The 19027-nt window shown below is 43.5% G+C and overlaps 1 protein-coding gene across 2 annotated transcripts in view; it reads right to left on the reverse strand.

The window, feature by feature from the left end:
- Window positions 1-791: 791 nt before the first annotated feature.
- slc16a4 (solute carrier family 16 member 4) overlaps window positions 792-19027 on the reverse strand; it is a 40006-nt gene continuing 21770 nt past the window's right edge. For both annotated transcript variants that reach the window (XM_089006537.1, XM_089006544.1), the window contains 5 exons: window positions 18668-18829; window positions 17964-18581; window positions 5598-5809; window positions 5171-5264; window positions 792-3128 (listed from right to left, as the gene is read on the reverse strand). In XM_089006537.1, coding sequence (XP_088862663.1) covers window positions 2923-3128; window positions 5171-5264; window positions 5598-5809; window positions 17964-18581; window positions 18668-18829 — 1292 coding nt within the window. In that variant the 3' untranslated portion in view covers window positions 792-2922. The remainder of the gene's footprint in view (window positions 3129-5170; window positions 5265-5597; window positions 5810-17963; window positions 18582-18667; window positions 18830-19027) is intronic.

Raw genomic sequence — 19027 nt, forward strand, 5'->3', positions numbered from 1 at the left:
GTGCTGTTTTTGCTTTGAAAGACTCCTGCCAGAGAGAGAGAGAGAGAAAACTGCTTCGTCCACGGCACCCTGAACACACCGCCGTTGCCTGTCTGTCGTAAGTAACCACTTTGTTTTCACTCAAAGGAATGATACCTCAATGTAGGTTTTCCTTTGGTTTCCTTTGTGAATACATAAATCACTTGATACAAAATCAAAAATTGACGTTATTTGATCAAAGCGGAACGGGAAATGGGTGGCAGAACTGGCTCATGTGATTGTCAATGAAAAAAATAAGGATATTACAAAGAGGACAGAAACGATCCGGCGATCGTAATTTAATAGGATATGGATAAAAAATAGACTGAATCCAGACATAGTCAAATTGTCGTTGATGGATTAGATCCTTAATTTATTTTCTCATATTTTTTAATTCGGATGAATGGCACGGATGTGCGCCGTAATGCCAATGTTATCCAATAGCCTAGCTACAGTATTATGTTTGGGGCCAAATGACGAAAAAAAAACCAAACAAACGTTTTTTTTTAACATATCTGTGGGGGAAAGTATGACGGTGACGGTTTTTATCGTCAGTCTTGGGACCATTGGAAGGAAACAGAAAGGAGAAACAATAAGAAAAAGAACAAAGTGAACCAACATATCCGGTTTTCAGATTACAGGGGGCCAATTCATTTGCCCCCGCCCGGAGTTGTGTATGTACTGTACGTTTACTGTATCTGAAATCGTTTCAATAAAATATGAGTTCAATCCAACACCGTCCCGATTCATTCATGTTTCAGTAAATCACAAAGTGGTTGGATGTCAGTTTTATTTCGGTTGCCGTGTGTGCATTAAAAAACGTACCAACAGAAAGAACCGAATGCCTTTGATTGGTTCAAAGCACACGATGGTGTCTACATTCTTGATCAGTTAGCCAGAATAAAACGCATGTGAACTCAACCGCGAAGCAAAAACGCTCTTGACAAAGGGACGACAGGTAATAATAATAATCCTTAATTAATTAAAAGCATCTTCAAACGCTTTACAAAAAAGTGCCTTGGCCCTTGAACGCAACCCGTGAGAAAGAGAGAAGGGGGAGGCGAAGGGTTTGGGGCGCTTTTGTACAATGTGACCGCTGGCGTGACTACAACAACAACACAAAAAGACCTCAGGGGCTCAGTGGTGTATTGTGCAAGTGACTTGAGGGGGAAGAACAAGACCTCATTGAGCTGACAATGTTGTTGTAGTAGCACTTGTTTGCCACTTGAGGGCGGTGTAACAAAACCTAAGAGGATGGAGGTAATTCAAACAACAAAGCCGGAAAACAAGTTTCCCGTCTTTGGCTGACGTCACTGGAAGGATGACGCAGTACAGTATACCCGCTAAGGCAAACAGTGGTGGAAAATAAAATAGAATAACGGTCCAGACGACTTGAATAATAACCCTAAACTTCACCGAACTGAAATTGAGACGGATTAGCAGTCATTGCTCTGAGCAATGACTGCAATATATGAGCAATTTGCTCATATTGACCGATCGAACGCGCGCATGCGCGTGAGAGAGGTAGCCCAAGGAGCGCTGATGCTGCATAATGACAATTTGTAATATATAAAGTTCAGTACGGTTGTCAGAAGGCGGCGCGGTTTGTTCTACTTGCTGGCGATGCACATTTTGATCAAAGGTAGTTTGCCTCCCTGCCAATTGTTTATGTGGCAACAAAACGCTATATCATCGTAGTTTTTGTGCTCTTTATCGGCTGCTCCTTAAAAGTTTCTCCAGGAAGACATCACGTTGGAGATGCTCAAAGGAGGCAAAAAAGTGACAAAAAAGGTAAGGTGAAACAAAGACACACAAACATCAATCCTCATTTGCGCTTCTCCTCATTTGGATGACCAGTCAGTCCCCCTGGAGTGGTCACCAGCCAAACACGGGGTAGCTAGAGAAAAGCATTTCAGGGCAGTGACACATTGGGAAAAATTTCAGAGCACCCAACATGTATGTTGATGGAATGCGGAATCTGACACGGCCCGAGTCCAGATTCAAGCCCCGAGTCTCATACCCCACAATGTTGTTGTACATGATTCACTGTACGCCACCTATTTTATGGGAATTTGAAATGATATCAGGATTTCTGAATTCTAATTTGGCTTGAAAAAAAATACCCCTCCCTTAAAAAAATGTAAATGAGATGTTTTCGGTTGATGACCTCGCAACCTGGCCAACAGATACGTCGAGAAAAATGAATGGATAGATCCATTTTTGAAAGGGTCAAATTTAACCCTTTTAAAGTAAAAAAAGTATGTAAATAAATGTAGACTTTCACTTCTGCTTGGAAAAAAAATACACGTAAAAACAAAAAAAAACATTATTAAACTCTGCTTGATCCACCCCACCCCACACACCATCTCTTAATCATAAAAACGGATCAATTTGGAAAAATTAGGTAGATTTTTTCATGTAAAAAAACTGCAATAATATATGCGGGGCAAAAAAAAATAAAACAAAACGATTTGTTTTTAACAAGCATCACAATTAGCCCAGTTTCGCTGCCTTATATTGGTAAAGAGACGCCGTATGGATGCACCATCGCAGCCTGGAGCTTGTGTTGGGCCTTGTGTTTTGTCCACATTGTATCAAGTCGTGCAATGTATTCCAATTTGGCCCGCCGAGGTGCTTCACTGTGAGGGGAACCACTTTTTTTAACGGCACGGGCTTGTGATATAAAAGCAAACTTTTGCATAGCTTATTTTCAACAAGGCCAGAGTTGGCGTTATGGTAGGTTGCCAAGATCTTAAATGTGCTTCAGATGCAAACAATGGATTTATATTTTGTTATGCTATAATTTTGGCTTTTGGATGTTCTGTCTACCAGTCTGGTGAATCCTTCGGTGATGCCTGAAGGCGATAAGGGCTACGCGGGGTTCCCGAACAACCCGCTTGTCTCTTATACATCGCCGTTGCGGTCTGGGGCGAAGCAGCCGTTGGTCCTGCATCCGTTCTGTGCCATGGCTGCCCGGTTGGCTTTGTTCTGCCGGGCTCTCCAGCGTTGGGCCAGCGGCTCCATAAAGAGCGACAGGGAGGAGAGCAGGTAGCAAAGCCCCGCCAGGTAGAAGGAGCAGTCATAGGTCTGCGTGTAGTCATACAGGAAGCCTAGCCATGGAAATAGATGTGTAAGAAACCTTAGACTCTCTTCTTTCATCAGAAAAAAATAGTTAATTCCTAAATGATATGGGTCTGGAGTTATATGAGCTTGAAATGAGGGCGGCTGTCCAAAATACAATGCAATACATACATATTGACAAAGCTGGAAATAAAGCGGTAACATTGAAAAAAGCGAAATGCTGCCCCCTTGTGGAAGGGAAAAAACATTCAATGGCGCTTTATCGGCACCCAAACAAGAAAAAACAAAACCCGAACAAATTCGGGAATGGCGCTCTTTGTTATACAGTAAAGTCTCGTTATATCGATATCGGATATATCGATAGTCCCGGTTATATCGATACTATTTCTATGCACGCACGGAGAAAATTACATGCAAACAGGGTCGGATATATCGATAGTCCCGGTTATATCGATATTTTTTCGGACTCCCTTGAATATCGATATAACGAGACTTTACTGTATTTTCAATTCCCGAATAAATTCGTGATCGTAGTGAATAAGTTAATTGCTTATCCTTTGGCCTTGTCACTGGGCGGAATTTTCATGGAAGTTGGCAGAATGTGACGATTGGTCCAAAATAGGCCAGCCAACATTTTACCTGCATTGCCATCAATACAGTGCGGCCTGACTTTGTTCTTTCCATTCACCCTACCTTGCGGTTTTGAGGGGGAGATCCTGTATTTGCCGCATTTATTAATGGATTTTAAAGGACAACCGACGTCACTTTTCTGTTTCCTAACTGACATCAGAAAAACGTTTTATAGCATCTAAAATACCCAAAACACGCAGTATGATATTTTTAGTCAAATGCAAAACACCAATAAAAATGACTTCAAGTGTCTAAAATGTACTTCAATTTGAAACCGGAAGTGGCCAGTTTCAGAAGGTCCCGCCCCCATGTTCATGGTGTCACGGCAAGACGTCTTGCCTTGCTCGAGAATCAAAACAATGACTTCAGATTCGGAAAAGATGTTTTCTTGTTACTCATCCAGCTATGAATACGATTCAAATAGTTCTGAAGAAGAAAGCATACATATTTTCAATCGATTAAAGAATTTATTCCGTGTCATTTTGAGGCATCAGGGGTGGGAAATGTTGCACCCAAAAAAAGGCAGAAAATGGCGACAAAGCCGTGTAAGGAATTAATCAGCCCGTTTCCACAGGCTGATTAATTCCTTACATGGAGCTTTGTCGCCCTCTTCTGCCTCTTTTTGGTCCTACATGACGTTTTCAGACCAAAGTACAGTAAAATGCATTAACGTGATGGAAGGACTGCTACATACAATGTGTCCTTTTTTCGGTCAGGGGCGTTCCTTCAGTGACGTAGGGTGAGGACTCGTCACCAACTCAAAAGCAAGACTTCCGGAATATTCAGCGCGAGTCTTAAAATGTAAAATATAGCTATATGCGGTGCAATCTTAAAATACGCTCAGTCGAAGTCATTTGAAGCCATTTTACAAATTATGGACACAACTTGTCCGGAGACGTTGGTTGTCCTTTAAGGGTCCCATTATGAGAGAAAAGAATGAAAATGACATTCGTTTTGAATTCTATCAACAATGAGAATGGATTATTGTTTTATAATTAAAGAGGAAATATTAGACATACTATACCATGTATACATCTGCATATACATGACGTTTGCAACCTTTTTTTTGTTTCTTTTTACTCATCTCAGAAAAAAAATAGGTCGCTGAAGTCTACTCAAGAATCTATTTCACGTTTGCTGTCCGTCAAACTGTCGGGTTGTTTCACTAAGATGCATGCTATTTACGAACTGACCCACCCCTGAAGGGGTCATTCATGACATTTGGACTAAAAAATACTCCGTATGTACAGAGTATATGAATGCACCACTCTACTCACTCCCCACCGCTTCCTTTGACGTCACTTCGTTGTGTCATGTGACCAACACGTTTGTATATATATATATATATATATATATATATATATATATATATATATATAATGGTCATCTGTAAGTGAGAATTGCCAGCGTATGAATGTGGGGGGGCGGTTGGGTGACTTACCTGCCAAAGGGGGGCCTGTGAGGCAGCCTAGGCCCACAAAGAACATGGAGAAGCCCATTGAGTTGTTGAGTTTCTCTGCCCCAACCAGATCCACCTGCGGTGAAGGAACAGTGGGAAACAAAGAGCAGTATTTTCTTTTTTTTTTAAACATAAACATTTATACAGTCGCTAAATGTTCGCAAATTCATTTGACATTAATTTTAGCTTGAACGAGCCATTGTTATAAATGCCACATCTGGCCATTTGCCAATATATGACTGAACCCCGATCATTCACACAATTAGCTGTTAGCCCTGCTAAATTGCTTATGCTGGCATCACGCAACATGGGTGATACATTCCACAAATCTGCTGATGCAGCTTTACTTGAACGATGACATTTTCTATCGACTTTACGCAGACACGTGTCGACAAAGTTGCCGTCTGACCAGAACGGGTAGCAGCAGAGCCATGTAACCACCGCAGAAAATGGCAAAGAAGATGGCGTAGACCATGAGCAGCATATAGGAGGTGGCCAGCGGGGAAAGCAGGTTGACCAGGCCGCAGAGGATCAAGTAAGCCTTGTGGTAGTGATACTTGTGGAACAAATTGCGGTCGGTCACCCAACCCGAGGCCAGTTGGGCGATGGTCTCTGTGATGCCTGCGCGAGACAGAAGGCAGAGTTGGACGCCGCAAAAGTCACGTATCAACCGGACGCCACTTTCAAGCTTCAGGTTGTATGAAACATGTTTGCCACCCGTGCTATGTATGAACTTTGTTGTCCACATAATCAGAGTGTCACGATAACATTTGCTCTTAATTACAGTAAAACCTGGGTTTTCAACCATAATCTGTTCCAGAAACCTGTTCAAAAAGCAAAACATTTCTCATTATAATCAACATCCTTTTTTTTTTAATCGCGATTGAACAATACAAACACGCCGATTCATAATGTAACGCTACACAAGGATAACGTCCGATTTGCTGAGATCTCAGCCTAACACGTTTGCTTTTTAATAAAAACTTGATTTGACAACACTAACGTGTTGGTCACAATGAGACATGACACAACAAAGTGACGTCAAAGGGGAGTGAGTAGAATGGTGCATTCAGATTAGCTCAGTTTGGTCGAGAACCCATTTTTGCTTGGAAACCGAGGCAAAGAACCCTGAAATTTTGGGTCAAAAACTGAATTGGTCGAGATGTTCAAAAACCCAGGTTTGACTGTACAAAACAAAATAATCGCGCTAAAAAAACTCAACTTTCATTTCTGAAGTGAACGTTGGTGTAGTTTTATCACCCCATCGCAAAACTTTCCAAAATACATTTCAGAAACTGTGTTCAGGTACATTTGTGTGTCCTCATTCCAAGACATGTTTGATACAAACACAACACTAAAATGCTAAATACAGATTCAGATTCTGGCTTTCCGTTTCGAAAAAGCATTTGAAGGCGTAGACCTTGATTATTGTGAAGTATACTTAAAGGACAACTGACGCCTCGGGACAAGTTGTGTCCATAATTTGTAAAATGACTTCAAATGACTTCTACTGAGCGTATTTTACAAAGATTCCAGCGCATATAGCTATATTTTACGTTTTAAGACTAGCGCTGAATATTCTAGAAGTCTTGTTTTTGAGTTGGTGACGATTCCTGACATGACGTCACGACAAGAACGCCCCTAACCGAGAAAGCGACACACAATGCATTTTGCCGTACTTTGTTTAGTCTGAAAACTTCGTGTTGATCCGTGTTGATGGCAAAATTAGAAGGAAAACACATAAATAACACGATGGTGAATCGTTGTGTGTTGCACCAAGACTATTTGATACGAGTTGACACAAATTCCCAGCAGACAAATCAGCCCATTTCCAACGGAGCTTGGGCACCATCTTGTGCATTTTCTGGGACACTACATTTCAGTCCAGATGCCTCAAAATGATACATGAAGATTTCTTTAATCCATTGCAAACATTTATGCTTTCCTCTTCAGAACTATTTGAATCATCTTCATAACTGGATGAGTAACAAGAAAGCATATCCTCCGAATCTGAAGCCATTATTTTGATACTCGAGCAAGGCAAGATGTCTTGGCGTGACGTCACGAACAAGGGGGCGGGACCTTCTGAAACTGAAACTTTCTCAGATCATTTTGAAGTTGTTTTGGGAGACTTTAAATCATTTTTATTGGTGTTTTTCATTTGACGAAAAATATCAGCCTGTGTGTTTTGGGTATTTTAGATGCTATAAAACGTGTTTCTAATGTCAGTTAGGATAACAAAACAACTAGAAAACTGTGGCATAAAAATGATGGATTATAATTCAAATCAGCAGATACGAGAAAGCCGACTGACGGCAGGAAGTCTGTGATTGAACTCGATGTACAACGCAGGAAGTGACTTGACTGCCCTAATAGACCCGCCGCTCCGTCCCCCTCAGTTGATTTTTTTTCGGGGTGGGTGGAGTGAAGGGGGTTGTCCATCAAACAACACATTTAAAAATAAACAGGGATTGTCATTGTCGCCCCTCCCTCCGATCATTCCCGTAAGAGGAATGGTCGCTGGCGTCGTGATGGAGCAAAATTCGATGACTCAGCACAAATGCGACCGCACTGCACAATCTGCAAGCCGAGGTATCGGCTGTTGCGGGGAATCGCTTGGAGCTCAATGGATCGATGACGGTGACGCGTCGTAAGGGGGGGGAGCGGTAACGCAATAACAAAACCGCCAGTCATCCAAAATTTGGCGCATTTACGCCGAACGGGCCGAACAGAAGAATCGAAAAAAGGGCCGCCGTTACATAACTGCGTCCGTGGCGAGGTCAACGAGGATTGGCGAGGCAGCTGTGTCGTGTTTACCTCTTTCCACGTCGCCGTGTCCCGACCCGAGATGGTTTTGCGGTCTGTCTCCCGCTTACACGTTTTGTTTGTGTGTTTTAGCCGCGGCGGGTTGGTGTACGGCCGCGTGTCTTCCTCTTCCAAGAGCAAAGAAATATATTCAGACGGTGCTTTAAATTGGTTGTAATTTTGACAGGTAGAGGTTTGAGAATGTATGCTGCGAGGAATCATGTTCTAAATGTGACACAACACAAAAGACGTATAGCTTTTCTCGTTATCTATCCATTAGCTAAATAGCTATCTGGTTAATTTGGAACAGATAATAAGGAGACAGAATAAACTTAAAGGACAACCATTTTTTTTGTTTCTTAACTGACAACATTTTATAGCATCTAAAATACCCAAAACACGCAGGCTGATATTTTTAGTCAAACGCAAAACACCAATAAAAATGACTTAAAGTGTCCAAAATCTGCCACAAATGAGATCGAAACTGGGGACTTTCAGAAAGTCCCGCCCCCAGTTCGTGACATCACGCCAAGTCGTGTTGCCTTGCTCAAGAAGCAAAACAATGGGATCAGATTCGGAGAATATGCTTTCTTGTTACTCATCCAGTTATGAATATGATTCAAATAGTTCTGAAGAGGAAAGTATAATTGATTGCAATCAATTTAACGAGTCCTCCCATATCAATTTGAGCCATCAATGACAGCAATGTAGCGTCCCAGAAAATGCACAAGATGGCGCCCAAGCTCCGTTGGAAATGGGCTGATTTGTCTGCTGGGAATTTGTGTCAGTGAATATCAAATAGTAGTCTTGGTGCAACACACAACGATTCACCATCGCGTTATTTATGTGTTTTCCTTCTAATTTCGCCATCAACACGGATCAACACAAAGTTTTCAGACCAAACAAATTACCGCAAAATGCATTGTCTGTCACTCTCTCGGTCAGGGGCGTTCCAAATGTGACGTCACGCAGGGGATCGTCATCAACTCGAAAACAAGACTTCCTGAATATTCAGCGCGAGTCTTAAAACGTAAAATATAGCTGTATGCAGTGGAATCTTTGTAGGGCAGTCAAGTCACTTCCTGCGTTGTACATCGAGTTCAATCACAGACTTCCTGCCGTCAATCGGCTTTCTCGTATCTGCTGATTTGAATTATAATCCATCATTTTTATGCCACAGTTTTCTAGTTGTTTTGTTTCTTAACTGACATCAGAAAAACGTTCTATAGCATCTAAAATACCGAAAACACACGGGCTGATATTTTTCGTCAAATGAAAAACACCAATAAAAATGATTTAAAGTCTCCCAAAACAACTTCAAAATGATCTGAGAAAGTTTCCGTTTCAGAAGGTCCCGCCCCCTTGTTCGTGACGTCACGCCAAGACGTCTCGCATTGCTGAAAAATCAAAACAATGGCTTCAGATTCGGAGAATATCCTTTCTTGTTACACATTCAGTTATGAATATGATTCAAATAGTTCTGAAGAGGAAAGCATACATGTTTGCACTCGATTAAAGAATTTATTCTGTGTCATTTTGAGGCAAACGGGCGGGGGGAATGTCACACCCAAAAATGGCGACCAGCTCCCGTGAGGAATGAATCAGCCCGTTTCCACGGGCTGATAAATTCCTTCCATGGAGCTTGGACGCCCTCTTCTGGTGGCTTTTTGGCACAGCAAAATACATTGACGTGATTGAAGGAATGCTACAATGTTTCTTTTTGTCGATCAAGGTTGGGTCCTAAAGTGACATCACGTATGGACTCGTCACCAACTCAAAAACAAGACTTCCGGAATATTCAGCGCGAGTCTTAAAACGTAAAATATAGCTATATGCGGTGGAATCTTATTAAAATACGCTCAGTAGAAGTCATTTGAAGCCATTTTACAAATTATGGACACAACTTGTCCGGAGACGTCGGTTGTCCTTTAACAACAGCTGAAGCTGGAACAAAGCGCAAACATGGAAAAAAGGTAAATGCTGCCCCTTGTGGAAAGGAAAAAACATTACCGGCGGCCATGGCCAGCGCTATAACGTCACCTGAACAAGAAAAAACAAAACCCGGGAATGGCGCTCTACGTCATATTTTCAATTCCTGAATAAATTCGTGAATGGTAATGAATGAGTTAAGAAGAGCGGCATGGTGTTCGACTGGTTAGCACGCTCGCCTCACAGTGCAGAAGTCATGGGTGCGGCATTCCTGTGCACGTTCTTTGCATGTTCTCCCAATGCTTAGGATGTTTTTTTTCTGGGTAATGGCAGTGTTTGAAATAAAGTCTGCCCGGAGGCCCAGGGCGTACAACAAACAGCGAACGAACGTTCGTTTGGCAATTTGCATACTCGGCACGGCAGCCAAACAGAAGCCTGTTTCGTGCTTCGGTCTTCCTCTCGGTCTCCTGCCTGGCAGTTCAAGGCTCAGCATCCTTCTCCCGATATAGTCACTCTCTCTCCTCTGGACATGTCCAAACCATCTCAGTCTGGCTTCTCTGACTTTCTCTTTCTCTCCAAAGCCTCTAATATGAGTTGTCCCTCTAATGTACTCATTCCTGATCCTATCCAAGCTGGTCAGTCCCAAAGAAAACCTCAACATCTTCAGCTCTGCTACCTCCAGCTCTGCTTCCTGTCTTTTCTTCAGTGGCACTGTCTCCAGTCCAAACATCACGGCTGGTCTCACCACTGTTTTATACACTTTTCCTTCCATCCTAGCTGAAACCCTTCTATCACACATCACACCTGACATTTTCCTCCAGCCGCTCCAGCCTGCCTGGACACGCTTCTTCAACTCTTTTCCACATTCTCCATTGCTCTGGACAGTTGACCCCAAGTACTTAAAATCCTCCACCTTCTTTATCTCTTTTCCCTGTAGCATCACTCTTGCACTTGGATCCCTCTCATTCACACACATATATTCCGTCTTGCTGCGACTGATCTTTATTCCTCTCCATTCCAGGGCATTTCTCCACATCTCTAGTTTCTCCGCCACCTGTTCCCTGTTCTCGCTACAGATCACAATGTCATCTGCAAACATCATGGTCCAAGGAGATTCTTGTCTAACATCGTCTGTCAGACAATAAAACTCATTATTTTTTATTTCAGATTTGATAACTAGTTATTCGTGAATTTGTTGTGCATTCTGCATGTCAGATGTGGAGGGGATGAAACATTGTAATGGTTTCCCCAAATTCCCTGAATTCATCATGGCCCTGAATGGAAACCGTAATTAGCCTGCGGCAAAAAATGACTGACACCTTTGTTTTCGATTCGGTTTCTGCTGGTCACCACCTAATAAAGGCAAATCCAATCCAAATCTAATCCAAATTTCGTCTCCCGTGTCGATCTGACAGTTTGGCAATAGAAAGTCATCTGTGCTATCATTGTCATTCTCGTGCCTAAAACGCTTCGAGGCATCGCACCGTTTGGGGTTGTATCGAGGCGAGGTCAAAAAGATGAGGGCATGATATGAAAGCAAGGCATCAAATGGTTTCCCTCCAACCCCCGAACTCCCTCCCTGATGGACGCACAGTCACGAGACGAAAGCCTCAGAGAATAACCGGCCGCTGTTGGTTTTTCCCAGCTTGGATGAGGAACTTGGCGCCGGCCAGCCTCTTTTGTGCGCGCTGCCGCCTCGGCGCTCTTCAGCAAACGTGTCTGCCGCTTGGCCTCGCACGGGGAGCCCCCGCTCGTTACCGTCAACTTTCCTCAGCCGGCCGTTGCCCGGCGACGAGCCGCTACCTCAAAAGGGCCAAGAGGAACCGGGCGAACCGGACCTTCCTTCCATTGAGTCAATGGGCCTCTATGACAACCGCCGAGGGGACAAAAGAGGGCCCAGCGGGACGCCGGGACGGCGCTTTTGTGACACGGGTGGCACTCCGTCACTCTCATTACCGGCGCACATGAGCACCGTACGTGACAGGACAAGCGGGCCGAGTCGGGTGGTCTTTGGGGGTCACACACGGCGGTGATTCCCAACCGCAGCGTTGTGAGAATTCAGCGTGTGTTCATCCAATTTCGCGTCATTGCTTTGAATTTAAAGGACAACCGACACCATTTTTTTCCCCTAACTGACATCAAAAAAAGTTTTATAGCATCTAGAATACCAAAAACACACAGGCTGATTTTTTTTTTTCGTCAAATGCAAAACACCAATAAAAATGACTTAAAGTGTGCTAAAACTACAAAAAATTGAGCTGCAAATTGTGGATTTTCAGAAAGTCCCGCCCCTAGTTCGTGACATCACGCCAGGACGTCTTGCCTTGCTCGAGAATCAAAACAATGGCTTCAGATTCGGAGAAGATGCTTTCTTGTTACTCATCCAGTTATGAATATGATTCAAATAGTTCTGAAGAGGAAAGCATAAAGGTTTGCAATCGATTAAAGAAGTACTTCCGGGTCATTTTGAGGCGTTAGGACTGATGTGTAGCATCCCAGAAGATGCACAAGATGGCGTCCAAGCTCCGTTGGAAATGGGCTGTTATGTCTGCTGGAAATTTGTGTCAGCGAATATCAAATAGTAGTCTTGGTGCAACACACGATTCACCATCGCGTTATTTATGTGTTTTCCTTCTAATTTTGCCAGCACACGGATCAACATGAAGTTTTCAGACCAAACAAGGTACCGCAAAATGCATTGTGTGTCACTTTCTCGGTCAGGGGCGTTCCAAATGTGACGTCACGCAGGGGATCGTCATCAACTCGAAAACAAGAGTTCCTGAATATTCAGCGCGAGTCTTAAAACGTAAAATATAGCTGTATGCAGTGGAATCTTTGTAAAATACGGTCAGTAGAAGTCATTTGAAGTGATTTTACAAATTATGGACACAACTTGTCCGGAGGCGTCGGTTGCCCTTTAAGTTGGTTTTCAAGCTTTTTTCCAAGATATTTCGATTCTCTTTATTTGCTTACAAGCATCTTAGATACCGGAAGTCAGGGGTGTCAAACTCAGGGGTGACATCTAGAGCGCACAAAAAATATTTAATAACTAGTTTTCAAATTTGTAGTAAAAAATAATGACTGTTACTGTGGTTTACATGGGACAATTTGAAATTTTGGTTCGGACTTTAGCAAGCATCATGGCGCTTAACATGCTTGATTTCCTTTCCTTTCACGCATTTGTTGAAAATTACAAAGAAGGAAGACTTTGAAAAAAATGGATTGTGGATGAAATCGCAGTCAGTGCAAATAAAACAAAACAATATATCCGATTTAAAAAAAATGTAAGCATTCATCCACACATTTTTTTAGATGTTCAATCGCTCCATGGCGGTGAGTAAAAGAGAGAGCCAGACCAACGCAGTGGTCTTTCACGAAACGCTCAAAGGTACAATTGACCTGCGTAGCGTTTTACTTAAAGGACAACCGAGGCCTCCAGACAACTTGTGTCCATATTTTGTAAAATGTTCAAATGACTTCTTGTTTGTATTTTACACAAAGATTCCACCGCAGATAGCTATATTTTACATTTTAAGACTCGCGCTGAATATTCAGGAAGTCTTGTTTTCGAGTTGATGACGATCCCCTACGTGACGTCACATTTGGAACGCCCCTGACCGAGAAAGTGACACACAATGTATTTTGCGGTATTTTGTTTGGTCTGAAAACTTTGTGTTGATCCGTGTTGATGGCGAAATTAGAAAACACATAAATAACGCGATGGTGAATCGTTGTGTGTTGCACCAAGACTACTATTTGGTACTAGTTGAAACAAATTCCCAGCAGACAAATCAGCCCATTTCCAACGGAGCTTGGGCGCCATCTTGTGCATTTTCTGGGACGCTACATTGCTGTCATTGACGGCTCAAATTGATATGGGAGGACTTGTTAAATTGATTGCAATCATTTATGCTTTCCTCTTCAGAACTATTTGAATCATATTCATAACTGGATGAGTAACAAGAAAGCATCTTCTCCAAATCTGAAGCCATTGTTTTGATTCTAGAGCAAGGCAACACGACTTGGCGTGACATCACACACTGGGGGAGGGACTTTCTGAAAATCCCGTTTCGAGCTGATTTGTGGTAGATTTTGTACACTTTAAGTCATTTTTATTGCTGTTTTGCATTTGACTAAAAATATCAGCCTGTGTATTTTTGGGTATTTTAGATGCTATAAAACGTTTTTCTGATGTCAGTTAGGAAACAAAAAAATGGTGTCGGTTGTCCTTTCAGGGGCAGAATTTACATTTCCGAAGCACATCGGGAGTAATTTGACACATGTGGTGCGGTTTATTTTTCAGTTAAGCCGTATATATATATATATATATATATATATATATATATATATATATATATATATATATATATATATATATATATATATATATATATATATATATATTGGTCCTTTATTTATGTGGTTATTTTGCTGAGGGAGGGGTATTTTATGAGCGGCAATATCACTGGCAGCTTCAGATGGCGCTTGAATGGAGACAACAAAAGGTGTGTCTGATGTTGTCAATTTTTGCTTTTGGTCATACGGCTTGTATGAAGCATAATAATGCCCAAGTGTTGTCATCATTTATTTTACATGGAATCACTCTTAATAGGAAGTATTTTGTAAATGGAAGGTGGACGGAACCAGTTGCGGTTGGACCAGGAGGCTGCAGTTGCGACGGCAGCGCTAATGACTTGCGGCTGCCGTGCATCATCCGTTCGCTCATCGATTTTCTGCCTGGAGCTTAAGAGGCTTATGATTGCATGTTAAAGCGCTCGGCACATAAAGTGCATGCGACTTGGCCCCGGACCATGCGCATGTTTACCACATGGAAAATGGAATGACTGGAAGTGATCCTGCCCGTGATTTATTATTATATTATTATTATTTTGAAACGGACAGAAAAGTCAAAATACAAAATGTTATTAGCATTTGAGTATTGAAATGCTCATTTTGAATACTAATTTTTGTAATTCAACAAAAACAAATTGAATGTACGGGTGTTTCCAGGTGTTCAGGTGAACTCCGCGTTCTTTCTACATTCTAAAAGCATACACGGAGGGTTTACAGAACACTCGAAATGGTCCCACGGTCTGAGTGTGGCTTTCAACTGGCTAGGCACCAACGGCATAAAAAAAAAGTTTGGAATGTGTTTTTAATCTGATAAGTAGCATTCCAAAACATTGGCCGTCGAGAATGTAATCAATGAAACAGTTTTTGTGCATATTTCGTGTAAATTCAAAGGAATTCCCATTCCGCTCCTTCTGGTATGTGTATGCTTGCCACCCGAAAGTAGTTTAATACCTGCGTACAGACATAGTTATACACAGAGTCGCTCTCGGCACCTCAGTAAGCAACAGAGGATTTGCCGTTCTTCGCAGAGGATAAAGAATATATGCTCACGATTATTGCCAACACATTTTCCCTGATCGTTTGTGCTGAAACAGACGTTGTGAACAAAGTTAGAAACCGTGAAACTATCCGTTAGCTCGTGTATTGCATCTTGGGGCATTTCTGGACTCCACCTCGGCCACAATTCCAATGAGGAAAAGCGCTTCAGAGAATAAAAGGATGGATTCAAATTACTGACTCAGACAGATGAGGAGCGTGATGCTGATGATCATGGATTCTCGTTCAATAATTAAGCACGTTGAGAAGGCGCACTTGAAGAATGCATGCGTTCCCAATGCACATGTTGTTTTCACAATATAGTGTGAGTGCGAACCCACCCACCCTGGCCACTGGACCAAAGTTCAGCTTTTATGTAAGCGCATTCGTTGCATAATACTGCAGAGCCTGAGCGGCTCACAAATAATTCATGGCCACCAAGTTGATGGAGGACTTGACCAAGCAAGTCTACAGCACCTCGGCGCGCCTCCTTCCAGCTTGTAAACGTCACTTTGAGCTCTTGCGTGCTCATCTCAAAGTCCGCTATAACGGGTTACGGGGTGGGGTAATGGGTTAGGGTTAGGGGGTTAAGATTAGAGGGTTAGGGTGATGGTTTAGGGGTTTAGGGTTCAGAAGTTAAGGTTCGGGGGTTAGGGTAAGAGGGTTAGGATTTTTGGGTGAAAGGTTTGGGTGACTGATGGGTTATGTTTTAGGGTGAGGGTTTTAGGGTTAATGTTAGGGTTGGGGTAGGAGTTAGAGGTTAGGGTTAGTGTGGGGGGTAGAGTGAGGGGTAGGGGTAGGTTTAGGGTTAGACCATGTGTAGATGCAAAAGAACGGGTCCTTGAGTAAGGGTTAGATTTAGGGTTTGGGATTAGGGTTAGGGGTCAGGGTGAGGGGTTAGGGTTAAGGGGGTTAATTTTAGGAATTAGGGTTAAGGTTAGAGCAGGGGTCGTGAACCTATGGCTCACGAGCCATATATGGCTCTTTTGATGATTGCATATGGCTCGCCGATAAAACTAAATACATATTCTCGTTTTTTTCGCCGTTCATTTCCCGTTGGGGCTGCAGTTGGCGGAAAGCGCAATTTTGATTGGATGACACTGACCTAGGTTGGCCGATAGCGCCATTTGGATTGGATGATACTGGCCGTCAAGTTGAAACAGGTAAACGCCCCTTTAAATGAGCCCAACGAATGCACCGGAGGATTCATTCGCCTTTGTGCAGAGAAAAGGTTATGATTTTAATTTGCAATGAAACAATACCATCGATGAAACAGTCGAATGTCAGTGACATTTATCAAGCCCCATGTTAACGTTAGCATCAACATACTTCTGCGAGAAGTAGATTGCAGATAGCAAGTGCGGAAGCTTATGAGCCGTGTGCAGGCTAGCTAGCAGTAACTTCGCCTCTGGACCGGCAAGTTCAATTTCATTCCGATCGTTTGCCTGGATTTTTACCAATCACGAGGAACGGAAAACCATTCATGGGAACGGTGAGTTCTTTTAAATAATACATTTTGATATTTTGTTGAAAAGTGGTCGCGCGTGCGTGTTTGCGTGTGTGCGCGTGTGTTTGTATGTGGGCGCGCGCATGCGTGTGGCTCTCACTGAAAAACATGTTTAAATATTTTACTTTTATGGCTCTCTTAGTCAAAAAGGTTCCCGACCCTGGGTTAGAGCTTCGGTTAGGGTTGGGGCTTAGAGTTAGTGGTATATTTAGGGGTAGGGTCAAAGTCGGTCCTCAAGGGCTGTGTCCTGCCTGTGTTCCATCTCTCCCAGGAGCAACACACCTGATTCAAATAATCAGGACTGTTTTGACTGCTTCAGACCTGCGTGATGAGCTGATCATCTGAATCAGGTGTGTTGCAGCCGGGTCAGATGGAAAACAGGCAGGACAGTGACCCTCCAGGCCTGTAGCTGGACATGTCTGGCTTTGAGCAACGGCTTGGTTTAGGTCTTAGATTTAATGGTAGGGCTAGGGTTAGTTATGAGTTATTGTTAGGGTTAGTAGCAGGGTAAGGGGTAGCTTAGTGTTAGGGCTCTGGTTAGGTTATGGGGGTTCGTGAGTTTCATTGAGGGGTTATGGTTTAGTGTTAGGGGTTTGGGTAAGGGGTTAGGGTTAGGTTTAGATTTAGGGTCTCTCTCTCTCTCTCCACCCCTTTCCCTCTCACCCTTCCCCGATAGACTGACTGACAGATTCATTGATAGAGTCTCTCTTTACCAGAGGTAGGGTGAGAGTGACTACCACTGACCTGACATGAAATACAGACAAAAACATCCGTTTGGGATTCCTCTGATACACCACAAAAAGTTTTTGTTGATGCTGTTGTTTTGTTTAGTCGCTCTGCGCGAGCCTCAGCTCGAAGCGAGTCAGCTCAGCGCCTGGCATTCCTCCGGTAGTTGCCGAGCAGCTGGGAAAGCTGAGAGGACAGGAAACAAAAGTAGGCGCACATACGGCTGCCAGCTCCTCCAAATCAAAAGCCATTTTTGCACCGCGGCAAGTGTGATGAGGTCATCAACAAGCATAATTGTGATTGGTCGGATCACATCTATAACGTGGGCCCTAATTGACACCACCTGTCGTGTGTAGCGCACATCACAACATCCCGGTGAAATGTCCATTGCGGTGTGCGTGCCTTTGAAATGGGCCTTACCCGCCACAGAGATGATAAAGGACGCGTCCATGGGGTCGATGCCAAGAGTTCTGGCTCGGGCAGACAGGTGGAAGTAGGGGATGAAGTAGGCCAGCTGGCTGAAGACCAAAGACCATGTGTAGATGCAAAAGAACGGGTCCTTGAGTAAGGAGAAATCCAGTACTTTGGCTTTCGGGGGGCTCTCCTCATCGTGGATGGAGGGAACTCCAACTGGGGTGGAGCCATTCGAGATGCCGTTGACCTCCAGGGAGCCATCGGCGGCGTGTTTATGCGGCCCCGCGTATGAACAATTCTCGTGGCCATTGAGAACCAATCTGCTCACTTCGGGGTTAATCGTGCCCTCCTTGCCTTCCTGAGTGCCGAGCGGCTCCTCGAGAAGATGACAAGGATGCGACGCAAGCGAGTCTGAATTGGAGATGCCTTTGGATAAACGCGAGAAGCCATTCGGGTAGCTTTTGGCATTGTCCTTCTCCAAGGAACTCTTGAGGGACACGATTGGGCTCTTCTGGTCGGGGGAAGCATATTTGGATGAGGTTGCGGGTTTCACTTGGATGGGACGCAGGAGCATACTGGTGGCCAACAGGTTGAGCATCAGGCCACCGAGGATTAGCAACGCGCCTGCCGGGGTGGCCCATAGAGGATGTTACGTCACAATATTGATACATATCTCTATACCGAGATCGTGATGCAATTGTCCCGCCTACCTTGCCAAGCGTACTGGTCCAGAAGCAGCTGAGTGAATGGAGCCAGGGCAAAGGTCAAACCCATCCCTGAGCGTCCGATGGCATACGCCGTTGCCAATTTCTTCCGGAAGTAAAGCGCTGTGACCACCGAGAAGGATTGGTACAGGAGTGCAAACCCCATTCCTGAAGGGAGAAGAAGTTTTCGAGCAACGGTTTCTCAAACCCTGCCAGCGATAGTCTAAGGCAGGGATCCCCAACCACCCGTCTGTGGACCAGTACCAGTCTGCCAGTCATTTGGTACCGGGCTGCACAGAAATAATCAAGAATTTACACTTCTTCCGTTTTAAATATTTTGGAATCTAAAAATTGTTTTATTTTGAT

This window comes from Hippocampus bargibanti, linkage group LG01 (genome assembly GCF_051943395.1).
Source record: "Hippocampus bargibanti isolate YZ-2025 linkage group LG01, ASM5194339v1, whole genome shotgun sequence".
In the NCBI taxonomy this organism is placed as follows: domain Eukaryota; kingdom Metazoa; phylum Chordata; class Actinopteri; order Syngnathiformes; family Syngnathidae; genus Hippocampus; species Hippocampus bargibanti.